The 21,212-nt window shown below is 50.2% G+C and overlaps 1 protein-coding gene across 1 annotated transcript; it reads right to left on the minus strand.

Moving 5' to 3' along the window:
• Window positions 1-249: 249 nt before the first annotated feature.
• On the minus strand, window positions 250-14,971 carry LOC140348233 (seizure protein 6 homolog; the record flags this gene model as incomplete). The annotated part of the gene is made up of 6 exons (XM_072434295.1): window positions 14,746-14,971; window positions 9,265-9,450; window positions 8,556-8,724; window positions 6,926-7,092; window positions 3,885-4,079; window positions 250-388 (listed from the first exon to the last, which is right to left on the minus strand). Coding segments are annotated over exons 1-6 (1,082 nt in total), but the record flags the coding sequence as incomplete, so codon positions are not given.
• Window positions 14,972-21,212: the final 6,241 nt, after the last annotated feature.

The following is a 21,212-nucleotide window of genomic DNA, read 5'->3' on the forward strand; positions in this document are numbered from 1 at the left end:
TATTATGTGTAGTATTTGTAGTACTTGTGACTCACACTTGGAGGCTGTATATTATGTGTAGTATTTGTAGTACTTGTGACTCACACTTGGTGGCTGTATATTATGTGTAGTATTTGTAGTACTTGTAACTCACACTTGGAGGCTGTATATTATGTGTAGTATTTGTAGTATTTGTAGTACTTGTGACTCACACTTGGAGGCTGTATATTATGTGTAGTATTTGTAGTATTTGTAGTACTTGTGACTCACACTTGGATGTCCAGCATGAGCCTCTTGTCCTCCTCCACGTGGACGCCCCAGATACAGTCCTGTCCTCGGTCGTAGGCTTCAGGCCAGTTTGGAGACAGAACCACGCCCACCGAGTCCGTGATCTCGCCACTGCACACGGCTGTGAACACACGGAAATTTGAGGAAACACATGAGGAAACACACGGAAAGAGAAGGAAACACACGAGGAACCACACGGAAGGAGGAGGAAACACACGGTAAGATGAGGAAACACACGGAAAGAGAAGGAAACACACGGAAGGAGGAGGAAACACACGGGAAGATGAGGAAACACACGGAAAGAGAAGGAAACACACGGAAGGAGGAGGAAACACACGGAAAGAGGAGGAAACACACGGAAGGAGGAGGAAACACTCGGAAAGAGAAGGAAACACACGAGGAAACACACTGAAAGAGGAGGAAACACACGGAAAGAGGAGGAAACGCACAGAAAAAGGAGGAAACACACGGAAAGAGAAGGAAACACACGAGGAAACACACGGAAAGAGGAGGAAACACAGGGAAAGATGAGGAAACACACGGAAAGATGAGGAAACACACGGAAGGATGAAGGAAACACACGGAAGGAGGAGGAAACACACGGAAAGAGGAGGAAACACACGGAAAGATGAGGAAACACGGAAAGAGAAGGAAACACACGAGGAAACACACTGAAAGAGGAGGAAACACACGGAAAGAGGAGGAAACACACGGAAAAAGGAGGAAACACACGGAAAGAGAAGGAAACACACGAGGAAACACACAGAAAGAGGAGGAAACACAGGGAAAGATGAGGAAACACACGGAAAGATGAGGAAACACACGGAAAGATGAAGGAAACACACGGAAGGAGGAGGAAACACACGGAAAGAGGAGGAAATACACGGAAAGATGAGGAAACACATGGAAAAAGGAGGAAAACACACGGAAAGATGAGGAAACACACGGAAAGATGAGGAAACACACAGAAAGAGGAGGAAACACACGGAAAGAGGAGGAAACACACGGAAAGAGGAGGAAACACACGGAAAGAGGAGGAAACACATGGAAAGATGAGGAAACATGAGGAGGAAACACACGGAAAGAGAAGGAAACACACGGAAAGATCAGGAAACACATGAGGAAACACACAGAAAGAGAAGGAAACACACGGAAAGATGAGGAAACATGAGAAGGAAACACACAGAAAGATGAGGAAACACACGGAAGGAGGAGGAAACTCACGGAAAGATGAGGAAACACACGGAAAGAGGAGGAAACACACGGAAAGATGAGGAAACACACAGAAAGATGAGGAAACACACGGAAAGAGGAGGAAACACACGGAAAAAGGAGGAAACACGTGGAAAGAGAAGGAAACACACGAGGAAACACACGGAAAGAGGAGGAAACACAGGGAAAGATGAGGAAACACACGGAAAGATGAGGAAACACACGGAAGGAGGAGGAAACACACGGAAAGAGGAGGAAACACACGGAAAGATGAGGAAACACGGAAAGAGAAGGAAACACACAAGGAAACACACTGAAAGAGGAGGAAACACACGGAAAGAGGAGGAAACACACGGAAAGAGAAGGAAACACACGAGGAAACACACGGAAAGAGGAGGAAACACAGGGAAAGATGAGGAAACACACGGAAAGATGAGGAAACACACGGAAAGATGAAGGAAACACACGGAAGGAGGAGGAAACACACGGAAAGAGGAGGAAACACACGGAAAGATGAGGAAACACACGGAAAAAGGAGGAAAACACACGGAAAGATGAGGAAACACACGGAAAGAGAAGGAAACACACGGAAAGATGAGGAAACACACGGAAAGATGGGGAAACACACAGAAAGAGGAGGAAACACAGGGAAAGAGGAGGAAACACACGGAAAGAGGAGGAAACACATGGAAAGATGAGGAAACACACGGAAAGATGAGGAAACACATGAGGAAACACACAGAAAGAGAAGGAAACACACGGAAAGATGAGGAAACATGAGAAGGAAACACACAGAAAGATGAGGAAACACATGAGGAAACACACGGAAAGAGAAGGAAACACACAGAAAGATGAGGAAACACACGGAAGGAGGAGGAAACTCACGGAAAGATGAGGAAACACACGGAAAGAGGAGGAAACACACAGAAAGATGAGGAAACACACAGAAAGATGAGGAAACACACGGAAAGAGGAGGAAACACACGGAAAGAGGAGGAAACACGTGGAAAGAGAAGGAAACACACGAGGAAACACACAGAAAGAGGAGGAAACACAGGGAAAGATGTGGAAACACACGGAAAGATGAGGAAACACACGGAAAGATGAAGGAAACACACGGAAGGAGGAGGAAACACACGGAAAGATGAGGAAACACACGGAAAGATGAGGAAACACACGGAAAGAGGAGGAAACACACGGAAAGAGGAGGAAACACATGGAAAGATGAGGAAACATGAGGAGGAAACACACATAAACATGAGGAAACACACGGAAAGAGAAGGAAACACACGGAAAGATGAGGAAACACACGGAAAGATGAGGAAACACACTGAAAGAGGAGGAAACACACGGAAAGAGGAGGAAACACACGGAAAAATGAGGAAACACAGAAAGAGAAGGAAACACACGGAAAGATGAGGAAACACACGGAAAGATGAGGGAACACACGGAAAGAGGAGGAAACACACGGAAGTAGGAGGAAACACACGGAAAGAGAAGGAAACACACGAGGAAACACACTGAAAGAGGAGGAAACACACGGAAAGAGGAGGAAACACACGGAAAGATGAGGAAACACACAGAAAGGTGAGGAAACACACGGAAAGATGAGGAAACACACGGAAAGAGGAGGAAACACACGGAAGTAGGAGGAAACACACGGAAAGAGAAGGAAACACACGAGGAAACACACTGAAAGAGGAGGAAACACACGGAAAGAGGAGGAAACACACGGAAAAAGGAGGAAACACACTGAAAGAGGAGGAAACACATGGAAAGAGAAGGAAACACACGAGGAAACACACGGAAAGAGGAGGAAACACACGGAAAGAGGAGGAAACACACGGAAAGATGAGGAAACACACGGAAAGATGAGGAAACACACGCAAAGAGGAGGAAACACACGGAAAGATGAGGAAACACACGAAAAGAGAAGGAAACACACGGAAAGATGAGGAAACACACGGAAAGAGGAGGAAACACACGGAAAGATGAGGAAACACACGGAAAGAGAAGGAAACACATTCCTCTCTTAGAAAAATACAATTGTAGCTTCTCAATCCAGTCCCTTTAGATTGAAAATGACGTCTGTATGGCAGTTAAAACGTCACTATTTCATTCTCCATTGTCCAGATGATGACATTGACCGCTCCTGGACAAATGAGGAACTACACAAACAACTAAAAATGAAGGATTTTTTATGCCCGTATGATTAGACAGGACATCGTAGTGTAAAAGAGAGATGAGAGAGAGGAGGGACATGCAGCAACTTGCATGGAATAGAAACAGAAAAAATTGGCTTTGTCGGTTGAAGACAACTAACAGAGTTGATGATCTGATGCGGATCCATATGACATTTAAAATCCCCCGAACGATCCTCCCTTCAGCTCGGGCAGAACGTTCACCTCGACACGCCGGCTCCGTGTCGTTCCACTGCGGGTCGTCCGGGTTGGTGCACTCGATGGTGACCGACCCCTGCTCCAGAGTGTAACCGGCGTCGCAGGAGAACTCCACCACTGCCCCTACTGCCCAGGACAGGTCACTGCAGGTCATGTTCCCGTACTTCACAAAGGGCTCGTAGCAGTGTCCGGGAGCAAAGGCTGAGGAAACAACCACATCCACCACGTTATTCCGAACGTTGTTCTATTCTAGAACCTCTGAAAGGAACCAGAACCTACAGACTCACTCTGACATGAACCAGAACCTGTGGACTCACTCTGACATGTACCAGAACCTACAGACTCACTCTGACATGAACCAGAACCTACAGACTCACCCTGACTTGAACCAGAACCTGCAGACTCACTCTGACATGAACCAGAACCTACAGACTCACCCTGACTTGAACCAGAACCTGCAGACTCACTCTGACATGAACCAGAACCTACAGACTCACCCTGACATGAACCAGAACCTGTGGACTCACTCTGACATGAACCAGAACCTGTGGACTCACTCTGACATGAACCAGAAACTACAGACTCACTCTGACATGAACCAGAACCTGTGGACTCACCCTGACATGAACCAGAACCTGTGGACTCACTCTGACATGAACCAGAACCTACAGACTCACTCTGACATGAACCAGAACCTGCAGACTCACCCTGACATGAACCAGAACCTGTGGACTCACTCTGACATGAACCAGAACCTACAGACTCACTCTGACATGAACCAGAGCCTGTGGACTCACTCTGACATGAACCAGAACCTACAGACTCACCCTGACTTGAACCAGAACCTGCAGACTCACTCTGACATGAACCAGAACCTGTGGACTCACTCTGACATGAACCAGAACCTGTGGACTCACTCTGACATGAACCAGAACCTACAGACTCACCCTGACATGAACCAGAACCTGTGGACTCACTCTGACATGAACCAGAACCTGCAGACTCACTCTGACATGAACCAGAACCTGTGGACTCACTCTGACATGAACCAGAACCTGTGGACTCACTCTGACATGAACCAGAACCTACAGACTCACTCTGACATGAACCAGAACCTGTGGACTCACCCTGACATGAACCAGAACCTGTGGACTCACTCTGACATGAACCAGAACCTACAGACTCACTCTGACATGAACCAGAACCTGCAGACTCACCCTGACATGAACCAGAACCTGTGGACTCACTCTGACATGAACCAGAACCTACAGACTCACTCTGACATGAACCAGAACCTGTGGACTCACTCTGACATGAACCAGAGCCTGTGGACTCACTCTGACATGAACCAGAACCTACAGACTCACTCCGACATGAACCAGAACCTACAGACTCACCCTGACTTGAACCAGAACCTGCAGACTCACTCTGACATGAACCAGAACCTGCGGACTCACTCTGACATGAACCAGAACCTACAGACTCACTCTGACATGAACCAGAACCTGTGGACTCACTCTGACATGAACCAGAACCTGTGGACTCACTCTGACATGAACCAGAACCTACAGACTCACTCTGACATGAACCAGAACCTGCAGACTCACCCTGACATGAACCAGAACCTGTGGACTCACTCTGACATGAACCAGAACCTACAGACTCACTCTGACATGAACCAGAACCTGTGGACTCACTCTGACATGAACCAGAGCCTGTGGACTCACTCTGACATGAACCAGAACCTACAGACTCACTCTGACATGAACCAGAACCTACAGACTCACCCTGACTTGAACCAGAACCTGCAGACTCACTCTGACATGAACCAGAACCTGCGGACTCACTCTGACATGAACCAGAACCTACAGACTCACTCTGACATGAACCAGAACCTGCAGACTCACCCTGACATGAACCAGAACCTGCAGACTCACTCTGACATGAACCAGAACCTACAGACTCACTCTGACATGAACCAGAACCTGTGGACTCACTCTGACATGAACCAGAACCTACAGACTCACTCTGACATGAACCAGAACCTGCAGACTCACTCTGACATGAACCAGAACCTACAGACTCACTCTGACATGAACCAGAACCTGCAGACTCACTCTGACATGAACCAGAACCTGTGGACTCACTCTGACATGAACCAGAACCTACAGACTCACTCTAACATGAACCAGAACCTGTGGACTCACTCTGACATGAACCAGAACCTACAGACTCACTCTGACATGAACCAGAACCTGCAGACTCACCCTGACATGAACCAGAACCTGTGGACTCACTCTGACATGAACCAGAACCTACAGACTCACTCTGACATGAACCAGAACCTGTGGACTCACTCTGACATGAACCAGAGCCTGTGGACTCACTCTGACATGAACCAGAACCTACAGACTCACTCTGACATGAACCAGAACCTACAGACTCACCCTGACTTGAACCAGAACCTGCAGACTCACTCTGACATGAACCAGAACCTGCGGACTCACTCTGACATGAACCAGAACCTACAGACTCACTCTGACATGAACCAGAACCTGCAGACTCACCCTGACATGAACCAGAACCTGCAGACTCACTCTGACATGAACCAGAACCTACAGACTCACTCTGACATGAACCAGAACCTGTGGACTCACTCTGACATGAACCAGAACCTACAGACTCACTCTGACATGAACCAGAACCTGCAGACTCACTCTGACATGAACCAGAACCTACAGACTCACTCTGACATGAACCAGAACCTGCAGACTCACTCTGACATGAACCAGAGCCTGTGGACTCACTCTGACATGAACCAGAACCTGTGGATTCACTCTGACATGAACCAGAACCTACAGACTCACTCTGACATGAACCAGAACCTGCAGACTCACTCTGACATGAACCAGAACCTGCAGACTCACTCTGACATGAACCAGAACCTGTGGACTCACTCTGACATGAACCAGAACCTGTGGATTCACTCTGACATGAACCAGAACCTACAGACTCACTCTGACATGAACCAGAACCTTTGGACTCACCCTGATATCTGATGGCGATTCCCGTGGAGGTCCCTGTGGCGTCGGTGGTCAGTGCGATGAGTAAAAACCTGGAGGAGCTGAGCAGGCCTTCGTTGGGCAGATACTCCACTTCATAAGAGTCGTACAGAACCGAGGCGTCGATGCTGTTTCCGTTCTTTATCACCAGCCTGAACATTACAGCGATTGTGCCATTACAAACGACTCAAGAACTAAAACTATGACTCACGACTCCAGTAAAACAACAACTATTGTTACCTTCTGAAAAAAAGAACGGCAAAAATATAAAAATATGAGAAAATATTTTGTTGACTTGATCTTGTGTGTTTCCACTGATGCTAACTTATATGTGGATCCTTGGCAACACAAAGCTAGCAAAGCGCGTTAGCAACAGCTGTTTCCTGTTCATGGCCGCACGGCACTCGCTTTGTCGAGAGCCACAATCTGATATTTCCAGGTCATAGAGCGTCCGACATGATCCAAAGCCAAAGCACGACAAAAAGAGAGGTTCAAATGCAGCGTAGAGGCTTTAGCCACGCCCCTCACATGCAGAGAAGTCAAAGAAATGAGGCAAAACTGTTCATGTGCACGCTAGCTTTAGCTTAAAAAGGGATTGTAATTTTATTGATGATTTTATTGAGATGTTTCAGTCGCACAGACTTGATGTTTGGTCATTACAGGTGCTTTCAATGTTCATGCGGATATTTGTGACAGAAACGCTAAAGAGCTTGATTCTGTCCTTCAGTCTTACTCAGCACGTTAGTGGCCCCACCCACAGCAGAGAGGCCCCGCCCACAGCAGAGAACACACTCCTTCTGATCAGCTTCTGATCACAAAGGGGGTAAGGACTGGGTGGGACCCTCCTACAGAGACTAGAGGACAGGGTGGGCATCCCTGGCCCTGCCCTAAACTGTTTAAGGTCCTATCTGGAAGACAGGAAGTACTTTGTGTCTCAGACCACATGACCCAGACCTGTGGAGTGCCCCAAGGGTCGGTCCCGTGTCCCCTTCTGTTCAACCTCTACATGCTGCCGTTAGGTCACATGACACGCAGTGAAAATGTGTCCAATCACAATGATGCAGACGAGTCAGATCTATGTTTGACTGTCACAGGTGAATCTGGACCATTCACTCTGTCACTGCATCAGATCAGTGTGTGGACCGGCCTCCTGCTGGTGCCAGAGTCAGGACTAAACATGGACCGGCCTCCTGCTGGTGCCAGAGTCAGGACTAAACATGGACCGGCCTCCTGCTGGTGCCAGAGTCAGGACTAAACATGGACCGGCCTCCTGCTGGTGCCAGAGTCAGGACTAAACATGGACCGGCCTCCTGCTGGTGCCAGAGTCAGGACTAAACATGGACCGGCCTCCTGCTGGTGCCAGAGTCAGGACTAAACATGGACCGGCCTCCTGCTGGTGCCAGAGTCAGGACTAAACATGGACCGGCCTCCTGCTGGTGCCAGAGTCAGGACTGAACATGGACCGGCCTCCTTCTGGTGCCAAAGTCAGGACTAAACATGGACCGGCCTCCTGCTGGTGCCAGAGTCAGGACTAAACATGGACCGGCCTCCTGCTGGTGCCAGAGTCAGGACTAAACCTTCCTCCGCGCAAATCTCAAATAACTTTGCGTCTCACCGGTCGTCGTCTTCAGCCAGAGCCACCTTCTCGAAGTGCACGTGCAGCCTGTGGCCACTAGGGGCCCGCAGGAGCCAGTGGCAGGTCAGGTTGTTGCTGTAGTTTGAGGGAAACCCGGGCGAGACGATGCGCCCCACGGACACGTTGGACAGCAGACCTCCGCAGGCGGCTGGGCGGGTCAAAAAGGGTTAGAACAAAGACATCAACGTGTAAAAATGACTTCTTATTTTTTAACCTTTAACCATGAAATAACGTTGTTCCCTCATCAAAAACACACCTGGAGTTGCGTTTATCGTCTTTCATCTTTCATTCATTCTTTTGAAGTCCATAAATCATTGCCAGACTGAGCGTTTCTGCGTCAGATCACGTCCATAACAACCGTGTGCTTATATTAATGTGTCGGGCAAGCTAGCTTTAGTTTACGTCCCTGTAGGTAATTCCCTCTGCCGCCAGTAGATGGAGCGCTAACACCAGTCGTGTGGTTTTAATTCATTTTAAGTTCTATAACATGAGATTTAACTGTTGGTTTCTCAACATTCCTCTGTAATTGTGGAACTCGAGGACGGAGCAGCTTTTCCACTTTATAAAGAATAATATTAAATACTAAAATAATCAAACGCAGAGGCTGTGACACATATTTTCGCCGGTGAAAGCGTTTCTCGTTTTCCGCTGCGTCACGTCCGTTTCCGTGCGTGACGCGCTCGCTCACCGAGGCAGCGCGGTCCCTTGCCGCTCCAGTAGGGGGTGGTGGCGTTGCGGCAGGTGAGTACGCGGGGCCCCTGGAGCCGATACCCCGTCAGACAGGAGAAGAAGGCCTGGCCCCCGGAGTGAAGGCTGCTGACCGAGACTTCACCATACGAGGGCGACGGAGGGAACGGGCAGCTCAGCACGAACTCTGTGGAGGAGGAGAGAGGGAGAGGGGGAGGAGAGAGGGGAGGAGAGAGGGGGAGGAGAGAGGGGGAGAGGAGGGGAGGAGGAGCGAGGGGGAGGAGAGAGGGGAGGAGAGAGGGGGAGGAGAGAGGGGGAGAGGGGAATAGATCGGGGGAGGAGCGAGGGAGAGGAAGGGAGGAGGAGGCGCGAGGGGGAGGAGAGAGGGGAGGAGAAAGGGGGAGAGGGAGGAGAGAAGGGGAGGAGAGAGGGGGAGAGGGGAGGAGAGAGGGGGAGAGGGGAGGAGAGAGGGGGAGGAGAGAGGGGGAGAGGAGGGGAGGAGGAGCGAGGGGGAGGAGAGAGGGGAGGAGAGAGGGGGAGGAGAGAGGGGGAGAGGGGAATAGATCGGGGGAGGAGCGAGGGAGAGGAAGGGAGGAGGAGGCGCGAGGGGGAGGAGAGAGGGGAGGAGAAAGGGGGAGAGGGAGGAGAGAAGGGGAGGAGAGAGGGGGAGAGGGGAGGAGAGAGGGGGGAGAGGGGAGGAGAGAGGGGGAGGAGAGAGGGGGAGAGAGGAATAGAGCGGGGGAGGAGCGAGGGAGAGGAGGGGAGGAGGAGGCGCGAGGGGGAGGAGAGAGGGGGAGAGGGGAGGAGAGAGGGGGAGGAGAGAGGGGGAGAGGGGAGGAGAGAGGGGGAGGAGAGAGGGAGGAGGAGGAGAGGGGGAGGAGAGAGGGGGAGAGGGGAGGAGAGAGGGGGAGGAGAGAGGGGGAGAGGGGAGGAGAGAGGGGGAGGAGAGAGGGGGAGGAGAGAGGGGGAGGAGAGAGCAGATAAACAAAAGGTAAATCATCTTTACAAAGGTTCTTCTGCTTCAGACTTTTCACAATCGTGTTGAACCAAAACAAAGCTTCTTGTTCCATTTGAGCCTGTTTCTGTCCTTGACCTCCTTCCTCATGACCTCCTGGGCTCATCTCCATCACCTCCTCATCACCTCCTCCATCTCCTCCTCCATCACCTCCTCATCCCCTCCTCCATCTCCTCCTCCATCACCTCCTCATCCCCTCCTCCATCACCTCCTCCATCACCTCCTCATCCCCTCCTCCATCACCTCCTCATCACCTCCTCCATCTCCTCCTCATCACCTCCTCCATCACCTCCTCATCCCCTCCTCTGTCACCTCCTCATCACCTCCTCATCACCTCCTCCATCACCTCCTCATCCCCTCCTCCATCACCTCCTCATCACCTCCTCCATCACCTCCTCATCCCCTCCTCTGTCACCTCCTCATCCCCTCCTCCGTCACCTCCTCATCACCTCCTCCATCTCCTCCTCATCACCTCCTCCATCTCCTCCTCATCACCTCCTCCATCTCCTCCTCATCACCTCCTCCATCACCTCCTCATCCCCTCCTCTGTCACCTCCTCATCACCTCCTCATCACCTCCTCCATCACCTCTTCATCCCCTCCTCCATCACCTCCTCATCACCTCCTCCATCACCTCCTCATCCCCTCCTCTGTCACCTCCTCATCACCTCCTCCGTCACCTCCTCATCACCTCCTCCATCACCTCCTCATCACCTCCTCCATCACCTCCTCATCACCTCCTCCATCACCTCCTCATCACCTCCTCCATCACCTCCTCATCACCTCCTCATCCCCTCCTCCGTCACCTCCTCATCACCTCCTCATCACCTCTTCCATCACCTTCCCCATCACCTCCTCATCACCTCCTCCGTCACCTTCTCCGTCACCTCCTCATCACCTCCTCCATCACCTCCTCATCACCTCCTCCATCACCTCCTCCATCACCTCCTCCATCACCTCCTCCATCACCTGCTCCCTCACCTCCTCCATCACCTCCTCATCACCTCCTCCATCACCTCCTCCATCACCTCCTCCATCACCTCCTCCATCATCTCCTCCATCACCTGCTCCCTCACCTCCTCCATCACCTCCTCCATCACCATGGGGTACGCTGGAGCCACAGACAGGGACAAACAGAGACTACAGCGCCCCCTGCTGAGAAGGTGATCTCTGCAGAACTCTGGGAATTCTGTTCATTGACCAAGACCTGACCACTGCCCACTGTGACCACTGTGACCACTGTGACCACTGTGACCACTGCCCACTGTGACCACTGTGACCACTGTGACCACTGTGACCACTGTGACCACTGCCCACTGTGACCACTGTGACCACTGTGACCACTGCCCACTGTGACCGCTGTGACCATTGCCCACTGTGACCACTGTGACCACTGTGACCACTGCCCACTGTGACCACTGTGACCACTGTGACCACTGTGACCACTGCCCACTGTGACCACTGCCCACTGTGACCACTGTGACCACTGCCCACTGTGACCACTGTGACCACTGTGACCACTGTGACCACTGCCCACTGTGACCACTGCCCACTGTGACCACTGTGACCACTGTGACCACTGCCCACTGTGACCACTGTGACCACTGTGACCACTGTGACCACTGCCCACTGTGACCACTGTGACCACTGCCCACTGTGACCACTGCCCACTGTGACCACTGTGACCACTGCCCACTGTGACCACTGTGACCACTGTGACCACTGTGACCACTGCCCACTGTGACCACTGCCCACTGTGACCACTGTGACCACTGTGACCACTGCCCACTGTGACCACTGTGACCACTGTGACCACTGCCCACTGTGACCACTGTGACCACTGCTCACTGTGACCACTGCCCACTGTGACCACTGTGACCACTGTGACCACTGCTCACTGTGACCACTGCCCACTGTGACCACTATGACCACTGTGACCACTGCTCACTGTGACCACTGCCCACTGTGACCACTATGACCACTGTGACCACTGCTCACTGTGACCACTGCTCACTGTGACCACTGCTCACTGTGACCACTGTGACCACTGTGACCACTGCTCACTGTGACCACTGTGACCACTGTGACCACTGTGACCACTGCTCACTGTGACCACTGTGACCACTGCTCACTGTGACCACTGTGACCACTGCTCACTGTGACCACTGTGACCACTGCTCACTGTGACCGCTGGGCGCGTGTTGAGCAGTAAAACGATGCTTCCTGAGCGTGTGTAACTAACCCAGCGCCTCGTGTAACTAACAGAGCGGCGCTTTAGTGGTTTTAGTGCGTCCCCCGCCGCGCTCTGCCCCGCTCGTCCTAAATCATGGATGTGAGCGCTAAAGAGCCTCGCGCCGCCGTCTAATCGCCCAGTTTTATTGTTGGACCTGACAGTAAAGCGCCCATCGATCGCATGTGCAGGGGACCGGGCGTCGCCGCCAGCTAAAAATATGTCGGGAGATTAAGCAGGCCAATAAAGACAGGAGAGTTAGCGCCGCGCAGGGGACGCTCGCCGCCGCGCGCTCGCCGCCGCACGCTCGCCACTAATGGAGATAAGAGCAGCTCTGTTAGTCCGTATTGTATTTGTCATTAGGGCGACGCGGAGGCCGCAGCGTCACTCGAGAGGAAACCCAAAAACAACAGGCGCTGAAGGGGAAAAGACATAATGCACTTTGTAATGACACTTTCAGCAGCAGACGAGAGCGTTTAGGCAGAGTGACCGCAGAGTGACCGCAGAGTGACTGCAGAGAGACCGCAGAGAGACCGCAGAGTGACCGCAAAGTGACTGCAGAGTGACCGCAGAGTGACCCCAGAGTGACTGCAGAGAGACCGCAGAGAGACCGCAGAGTGACCGCAGAGAGACCGCAGAGTGACCGCAGAGTGACCGCAAAGTGACTGCAGAGTGACCGCAGAGTGACCCCAGAGTGACTGCAGAGAGACCGCAGAGAGACCGCAGAGTGACCACAGAGTGACCGCAAAGTGACCGCAGAGTGACCGCAGAGAGACCGCAGAGAGACCGCAGAGTGACCGCAGAGTGATCGCAGAGTGACCGCAAAGTGACCGCAGAGTGACCGCAGAGAGACCGCAGAGTGACCGCAGAGTGACCGCAGAGTGACCGCAGAGTGACCGCACACTCGTCCTGTTCTTTGACCGTTTGGCCTCTTTTTCCACTGCCCTTTGTTTTGAAGAAGATCTGTTTGAATGAAAGTCCATAACTCTCTCTCTGAGGCTCTAATCTTCATCACAAACGAGGCTTTAACCTGAACTCTTGCAGCTGTTACGTGAGAACTGTAACTATAATGATACAAACTGTCCCTAGAATGGGTGGATCAGAGTCAGAAACCCTGTGGTTAAGTGTCATTGGAGGTGATTCTCTGTAAATCTTGTCTGAGGAACAGGATTTTCAAAGTGTGGAAGGAAAAAGTCTCTGTTTTATTCTGTTTAACTCGATTAACTGTTTAACTTAGAGTTTAGAGTCTGTAGAACAGCAGAAAGTGAAGGGGGCGGGGAAAGTGAAGGGGGCGGGGAAAGTGAAGGGGGCGGACCACCAACGCACAGCCAATCAGCTGTCATCTCTATAAGTCGCACCTTTTTTCATAGTTTTGTTCGGGGTGCGACTTATATGTGATATTATTTGTTATTTTCACAACCACAAGAGGGCGCTCTAGGCTCTGAGCGACGTAGAAGAAGAATCTGCACTTCCTCTTCCTCTGGAGTTTGTGGAGTTGTTTAGAAGTGACACAGAGGAAGAAGAATTCAATGGATTTAGGGATTTGGGGTAAAACTGACGCTTTGCTAAACTTGTTAGCATGTTAGCATGTTCTTTATGCTATAGTTATCTGAATAACTGTTCATATGTTACGTTAACATACCAGACACTTCCCACAGTTCTGTCTGTGCCTCATGTAGCTGAAGGTGTTAGCGTTAGCATACGTCATGTAGCTGAAGGTGTTAGCGTTAGCATACGTCACGTAGCTGAAGGTGTTAGCGTTAGCATACGTCATGTAGCTGAAGATGTTAGCGTTAGCATACGTCATGTAGCTGAAGGTGTTAGCGTTAGCATACGTCATGTAGCTGAAGGTGTTAGCGTTAGCATACGTCATGTAGCTGAAGGTGTTAGCGTTAGCATATGTCATGTAGCTGAAGGTGTTAGCGTTAGCATACGTCATGTAGCTGAAGGTGTTAGCGTTAGCATACGTACACGCCTCATGTAGCTGAAGGTGTTAGCGTTAGCATACCTACACCTATTCACCATGTTCTCAATGCAACAAAAAGGTCTCTCTTTGTTTGTCTAAGGGAGATTCAGTCGTCATGTTTCAAATGTTAATGATTCGTGTGGTTTTCTGCTCTAAACGCCTCGAGCCGATCACCTCGAACGCCCCGAGCTTCCCGCGAGCGCATTTCCATCGTTACCGCGCCTCCCCGAACCCAAACAATCGCCCGTGAGCGTCGTTTATTCGCTCGTTACCGCGCGCTCGCTGACCGTCGCCGCTCTGATCTCCCGCAGGTTCCACGACGGCAATTATTATCCGGACGGCGAAAACCTGCCGAATCAGATATCTGATGAGGAAAGGAGCGAAAACGCCGTCGTCGTAACAATGTCGGCCTTCAAACGGACAAATGGCCTTCTGGCGCTCAAACGCTCGCTCACGCCTCTTTGTCTCGACGTCCGGCGGCACCAGGTCATTTTTCATGTTAGCGTTTAATGAAAGGTTATGGACCCGCCGCAGCTTTAGCCGTAGCGCCGCGATGCTAGCTCGTTATGTCCTGTTTACGGGCGGGCGCGAGGGAGACTCCGCGCCAAGAGACCGGCAATTATTCTGGAGCCAGTTTCTCTGTTTACGGACGAATGTGACCCACAAGGAAACAAGCTTATTTATGGTCCAGGACAAGGAAACACGCTTATTTATGGTCCAGGACGAAAACACGCTTATTTATGGTCCAGGACAAGGAAACACGCTTATTTATGGTCCAGGACGAAAACACGCTTATTTACGGTTCAGGACGAGGAAACACGCTTATTTATGGTCCAGGACAAGGAAACACGCTTATTTATGGTCCAGGACGAGGAAACACGCTTATTTACGGTCCAGGACGAGGAAACACGCTTATTTATGGTCCAGGACGAAAACACGCTTATTTATGGTCCAGGACAAGGAAACACGCTTATTTATGGTCCAGGACGAAAACACGCTTATTTACGGTTCAGGACGAGGAAACACGCTTATTTATGGTCCAGGACAAGGAAACACGCTTATTTATGGTCCAGGACGAAAACACGCTTATTTATGGTCCAGGACAAGGAAACACGCTTATTTATGGTCCAGGACGAAAACACGCTTATTTACGGTTCAGGACGAGGAAACACGCTTATTTATGGTCCAGGACAAGGAAACACGCTTATTTATGGTCCAGGACGAGGAAACACGCTTATTTATGGTCCAGGACGAGGAAACACGCTTATTTATGGTTCAGGACGAAAACACGCTTATTTATGGTCCAGGACGAGGAAACACGCTTATTTACGTCCAGGATGAGGAAACACGCTTATTTATGGTCCTGGACGAGGAAACACGCTTATTTACGTCCAGGACGAGGAAACACGCTTATTTACGGTTCAGGATGAGGAAACACGCTTATTTATGGTCCTGGACGAGGAAACACGCTTATTTACGTCCAGGATGAGGAAACACGCTTATTTACGGTCCGGGACGAGGAAACACGCTTATTTATGGTCCAGGGCGAGGAAACACGCTTATTTATGGTCCGGGATGAGGAAACACGCTTATTTTATGGTCCAGGACGAGGAAACACGCTTATTTATGGTCCAGGACGAGGAAACACGCTTATTTACGGTCCGGGACGAGGAAACACGCTTATTTACGTCCAGGATGAGGAAACACGCTTATTTACGGTCCGGGACGAGGAAACACGCTTATTTACGGTCCTGGACGAGGAAACACGCTTATTTATGGTCCAGGACGAGGAAACACGCTTATTTACGGTCCGGGACGAGGAAACACGCTTATTTATGGTTCAGGACGAGGAAACACGCTTATTTACGTCCAGGACGAGGAAACACGCTTATTTATGGTCCGGGACGAGGAAACACGCTTATTTACGGTCCGGGACGAGGAAACACGCTTATTTACGTCCAGGACGAGGAAACACGCTTATTTATGGTTCAGGACGAGGAAACACGCTTATTTACGGTCCGGGACGAGGAAACACGCTTATTTACGTCCAGGATGAGGAAACACGCTTATTTATGGTCCAGGACGAGGAAACACGCTTATTTATGGTTCAGGACGAAAACACGCTTATTTACGGTTCAGGACGAGGAAACACGCTTATTTATGGTCCGGGACGAGGAAACACGCTTATTTATGGTTCAGGACGAGGAAACACGCTTATTTATGGTCCGGGACGAGGAAACACGCTTATTTATGGTCCGGGACGAGGAAACACGCTTATTTACGTCCAGGATGAGGAAACACGCTTATTTATGGTCCAGGACGAGGAAACACGCTTATTTATGGTTCAGGACGAAAACACGCTTATTTACGGTTCAGGACGAGGAAACACGCTTATTTATGGTCCGGGACGAGGAAACACGCTTATTTATGGTTCAGGACGAGGAAACACGCTTATTTATGGTCCGGGACGAGGAAACACGCTTATTTATGGTTCAGGACGAGGAAACACGCTTATTTATGGTCCGGGACGAGGAAACACGCTTATTTATGGTTCAGGACGAGGAAACACGCTTATTTATGGTCCAGGACGAGGAAACACGCTTATTCACGGTTCAGGACGAGGAAACACGCTTATTTACGGTTCAGGACGAGGAAACACGCTTATTTACGGTCCGGGACGAGGAAACACGCTTATTTATGGTTCAGGACGAGGAAACACGCTTATTTACGTCCAGGACGAGGAAACACGCTTATTTACGTCCAGGATGAGGAAACACGCTTATTTATGGTCCGGGACGAGGAAACACGCTTATTTATGGTTCAGGACGAGGAAACACGCTTATTCACGGTCCAGGACGAGGAAACACGCTTATTTACGGTTCAGGACGAGGAAACACGCTTATTTATGGTTCAGGACGAGGAAACACGCTTATTTATGGTCCTGGAGTACTACTACATGAAGTACTTCTGATACTTCTGACCACTGGCGCACTGCACGATGCACTGTACATAATGAGCAGGAGGAAACTCTTGTACAGTTGCTCCTCACAGACTGTGGGAGACTCTAAAGCGGCGCAGTGTCCAGTGCGATAATGGGACCGCAGTGTCCAGTGTGATAATGGGACCGTAGTGTCCAGTGTGATAATGGGACCGCAGTGTCCAGTGTGATAATGGGACAGCAGTGTCCAGTGTGATAATGGGACAGCAGTGTCCAGTGCGATAATGGGACCGTAGTGTCCAGTGCGATAATGGGACAGCAGTGTCCAGTGTGATAATGGGACAGCAGTGTCCAGTGTGATAATGGGACAGCAGTGTCCAGTGTGATAATGGGACAGCAGTGTCCAGTGTGATAATGGGACAGCAGTGTCCAGTGTGATAATGGGACAGCAGTGTCCAGTGCGATAATGGGACAGCAGTGTCCAGTGTGATAATGGGACCGCAGTGTCCAGTGTGATAATGGGACCGCAGTGTCCAGTGTGATAATGGGACAGCAGTGTCCAGTGTGATAATGGGACAGCAGTGTCCAGTGTGATAATGGGACAGCAGTGTCCAGTGTGATAATGGGACAGCAGTGTCCAGTGCGATAATGGGACAGCAGTGTCCAGTGTGATAATGGGACCGCAGTGTCCAGTGCGATAATGGGACCGCAGTGTCCAGTGTGATAATGGGACCGCAGTGTCCAGTGCGATAATGGGACCGCAGTGTCCAGTGTGATAATGGGACCGTAGTGTCCAGTGTGATAATGGGACCGCAGTGTCCAGTGCGATAATGGGACCGCAGTGTCCAGTGTGATAATGGGACCGCAGTGTCCAGTGCGATAATGGGACCGCAGTGTCCAGTGTGATAATGGGACCGCAGTGTCCAGTGTGATAATGGGACAGCAGTGTCCAGTGTGATAATGGGACAGCAGTGTCCAGTGCGATAATGGGACAGCAGTGTCCAGTGTGATAATGGGACCGCAGTGTCCAGTGTGATAATGGGACCGCAGTGTCCAGTGTGATAATGGGACAGCAGTGTCCAGTGTGATAATGGGACAGCAGTGTCCAGTGTGATAATGGGACAGCAGTGTCCAGTGTGATAATGGGACAGCAGTGTCCAGTGCGATAATGGGACAGCAGTGTCCAGTGTGATAATGGGACCGCAGTGTCCAGTGCGATAATGGGACCGCAGTGTCCAGTGTGATAATGGGACCGCAGTGTCCAGTGCGATAATGGGACCGCAGTGTCCAGTGTGATAATGGGACAGCAGTGTCCAGTGTGATAATGGGACAGCAGTGTCCAGTGCGATAATGGGACAGCAGTGTCCAGTGTGATAATGGGACAGCAGTGTCCAGTGTGATAATGGGACCGCAGTGTCCAGTGTGATAATGGGACCGCAGTGTCCAGTGTGATAATGGGACAGCAGTGTCCAGTGTGATAATGGGACCGCAGTGTCCAGTGTGATAATGGGACCGCAGTGTCCAGTGTGATAATGGGACCGCAGTGTCCAGTGCGATAATGGGACCGCAGTGTCCAGTGTGATAATGGGACCGCAGTGTCCAGTGTGATAATGGGACAGCAGTGTCCAGTGGGATAATGGGACCGCAGTGTCCAGTGGGATAATGGGACCGCAGTGTCCAGTGCGATAATGAGACCGCAGTGTCCAGTGACCATATAAGTGTCCATATAAGACATAAATAAGACATATATAAGACATGTTTGTCCCGTGTTTTAGATCAATATCACGTGTTTTTATGTGAAACTCACAGCTAGGACAGTCACGAGGCTGAGGAGAGACTTTTACACTTAAGTCTATTACACACACATGTCCTCGTGTGAGGACTAAACCAGGACTAAACCAGGACTAAACCAGGACTAAACCAGGACCAAACCAGGGCTAAACCAGGACTAAACCAGGACTAAACCAGGACTAAACCAGGTCCAAACCAGGACTAAACCAGGACTAAACCAGGATTAAACCAGGACTAAACCAGGTCTAAACCAGGACTAAACCAGGATTAAACCAGGTCTAAACAAGGACTAAACCAGGTCTAAACAAGGACCAAACCAGGTCTAAACCAGGACTAAACCAGGTCTAAACCAGGTCTAAACCAGGTCTAAACCAGGTCTAAACCAGGTCTAAACCAGGACTAAACCAGGATTAAACCAGGTCTAAACAAGGACTAAACCAGGACTAAACCAGGTCCAAACCAGGACTAAACCAGGACTACCCCAGGACTAAACCAGGTCCAAACCAGGACTAAACCAGGACTAAACCAGGTCTAAACCAGGACTAAACCAGGACTAAACCAAGTCTAAACCAGGACTAAACCAGGTCCAAACCAGGACTAAACAAGGACTAAACCAGGACTAAACCAGGACTAAACCAGGTCTAAACCAGGACTAAACCAGGTCTAAACCAGGTCTAAACCAGGACTAAACCAGGACTAAACCAAGTCTAAACCAGGACTAAACCAGGACTAAACCAGGACTAAACCAGGTCTAAACCAGGACTAAACCAGGACTAAACCAGGTCCAAACCAGGACTAAACCAGGACTAAACCAGGATTAAACCAGGACTAAACCAAGTCTAAACCAGGACTAAACCAGGTCTAAACCAGGACTAAACCAGGTCTAAACCAGGACTAAACCAGGAATAAACCAGGACTAAACCAGGATTAAACCAGGTCTAAACCAGGACTAAACCAGGATTAAACCAGGTCTAAACAAGGACTAAACCAGGACTAAACCAGGTCCAAACCAGGACTAAACCAGGACTAAACCAGGTCTAAACCAGGACTAAACCAGGACTAAACCAAGTCTAAACCAGGACTAAACCAGGTCCAAACCAGGACTAAACAAGGACTAAACCAGGACTAAACCAGGACTAAACCAGGTCTAAACCAGGACTAAACCAGGTCTAAACCAGGTCTAAACCAGGACTAAACCAGGACTAAACCAAGTCTAAACCAGGACTAAACCAGGACTAAACCAGGACTAAACCAGGTCTAAACCAGGACTAAACCAGGACTAAACCAGGTCTAAACCAGGAATAAACCAGGACTAAACCAGGAATAAAACCAGGACTAAACCAGGTCTAAACCAGGTCTAAACCAGGACTAAACCAGGACTAAACCAAGTCTAAACCAGGACTAAACCAGGTCTAAACCAGGTCTAAACCAGGTCTAAACCAGGTCTAAACCAGGACTAAACCAGGACTAAACCAGGTCTAAACCAGGAATAAAACCAGGACTAAACCAGGTCTAAACCAGGTCTAAACCAGGACTAAACCAGTACTAAACCAAGTCTAAACCAGGACTAAACCAGGTCTAAACCAGGTCTAAACCAGGTCTAAACCAGGACTAAACTCAGACATAGGGAAAAACACATGTGAGTTTCAAAAGAGCACAACTTTCTGCAAACATTTGATCGGGAACGAAGCACAACAGTTCTTTTGTTGTCACTCGGCGCCACGGAAACGCTTTGTCCTCATTCAAAATTAAACATGTTTCAGAACGACACAGCTTCATAAAACAGACGAGGTTTTAAATAAAAATCACAAAATCCTCCCGGGTTTAAAAGCAGAGACTCGACTTGTTCCCGTGTCCTGGATTTGAGATCCGGCGGGAAAACGTGGGTGAACGAGGGAGGAGAGAGAGAGAGAGAGAGAGAGAGAGAGAGAGAGAGAGAGAGAGAGAGAGAGAGAGAGAGAGAGAGAGGAGAGAGAGGGAGGGAGGAGAGAGAGGGAGGGGAGAGAGAGG

Source organism: Eucyclogobius newberryi, unplaced genomic scaffold (assembly GCF_026437365.1).
Source record: "Eucyclogobius newberryi isolate DKJ021-1_F unplaced genomic scaffold, fEucNew1.0.hap1 SCAF_636, whole genome shotgun sequence".
NCBI lineage: Eukaryota > Metazoa > Chordata > Actinopteri > Gobiiformes > Gobiidae > Eucyclogobius > Eucyclogobius newberryi.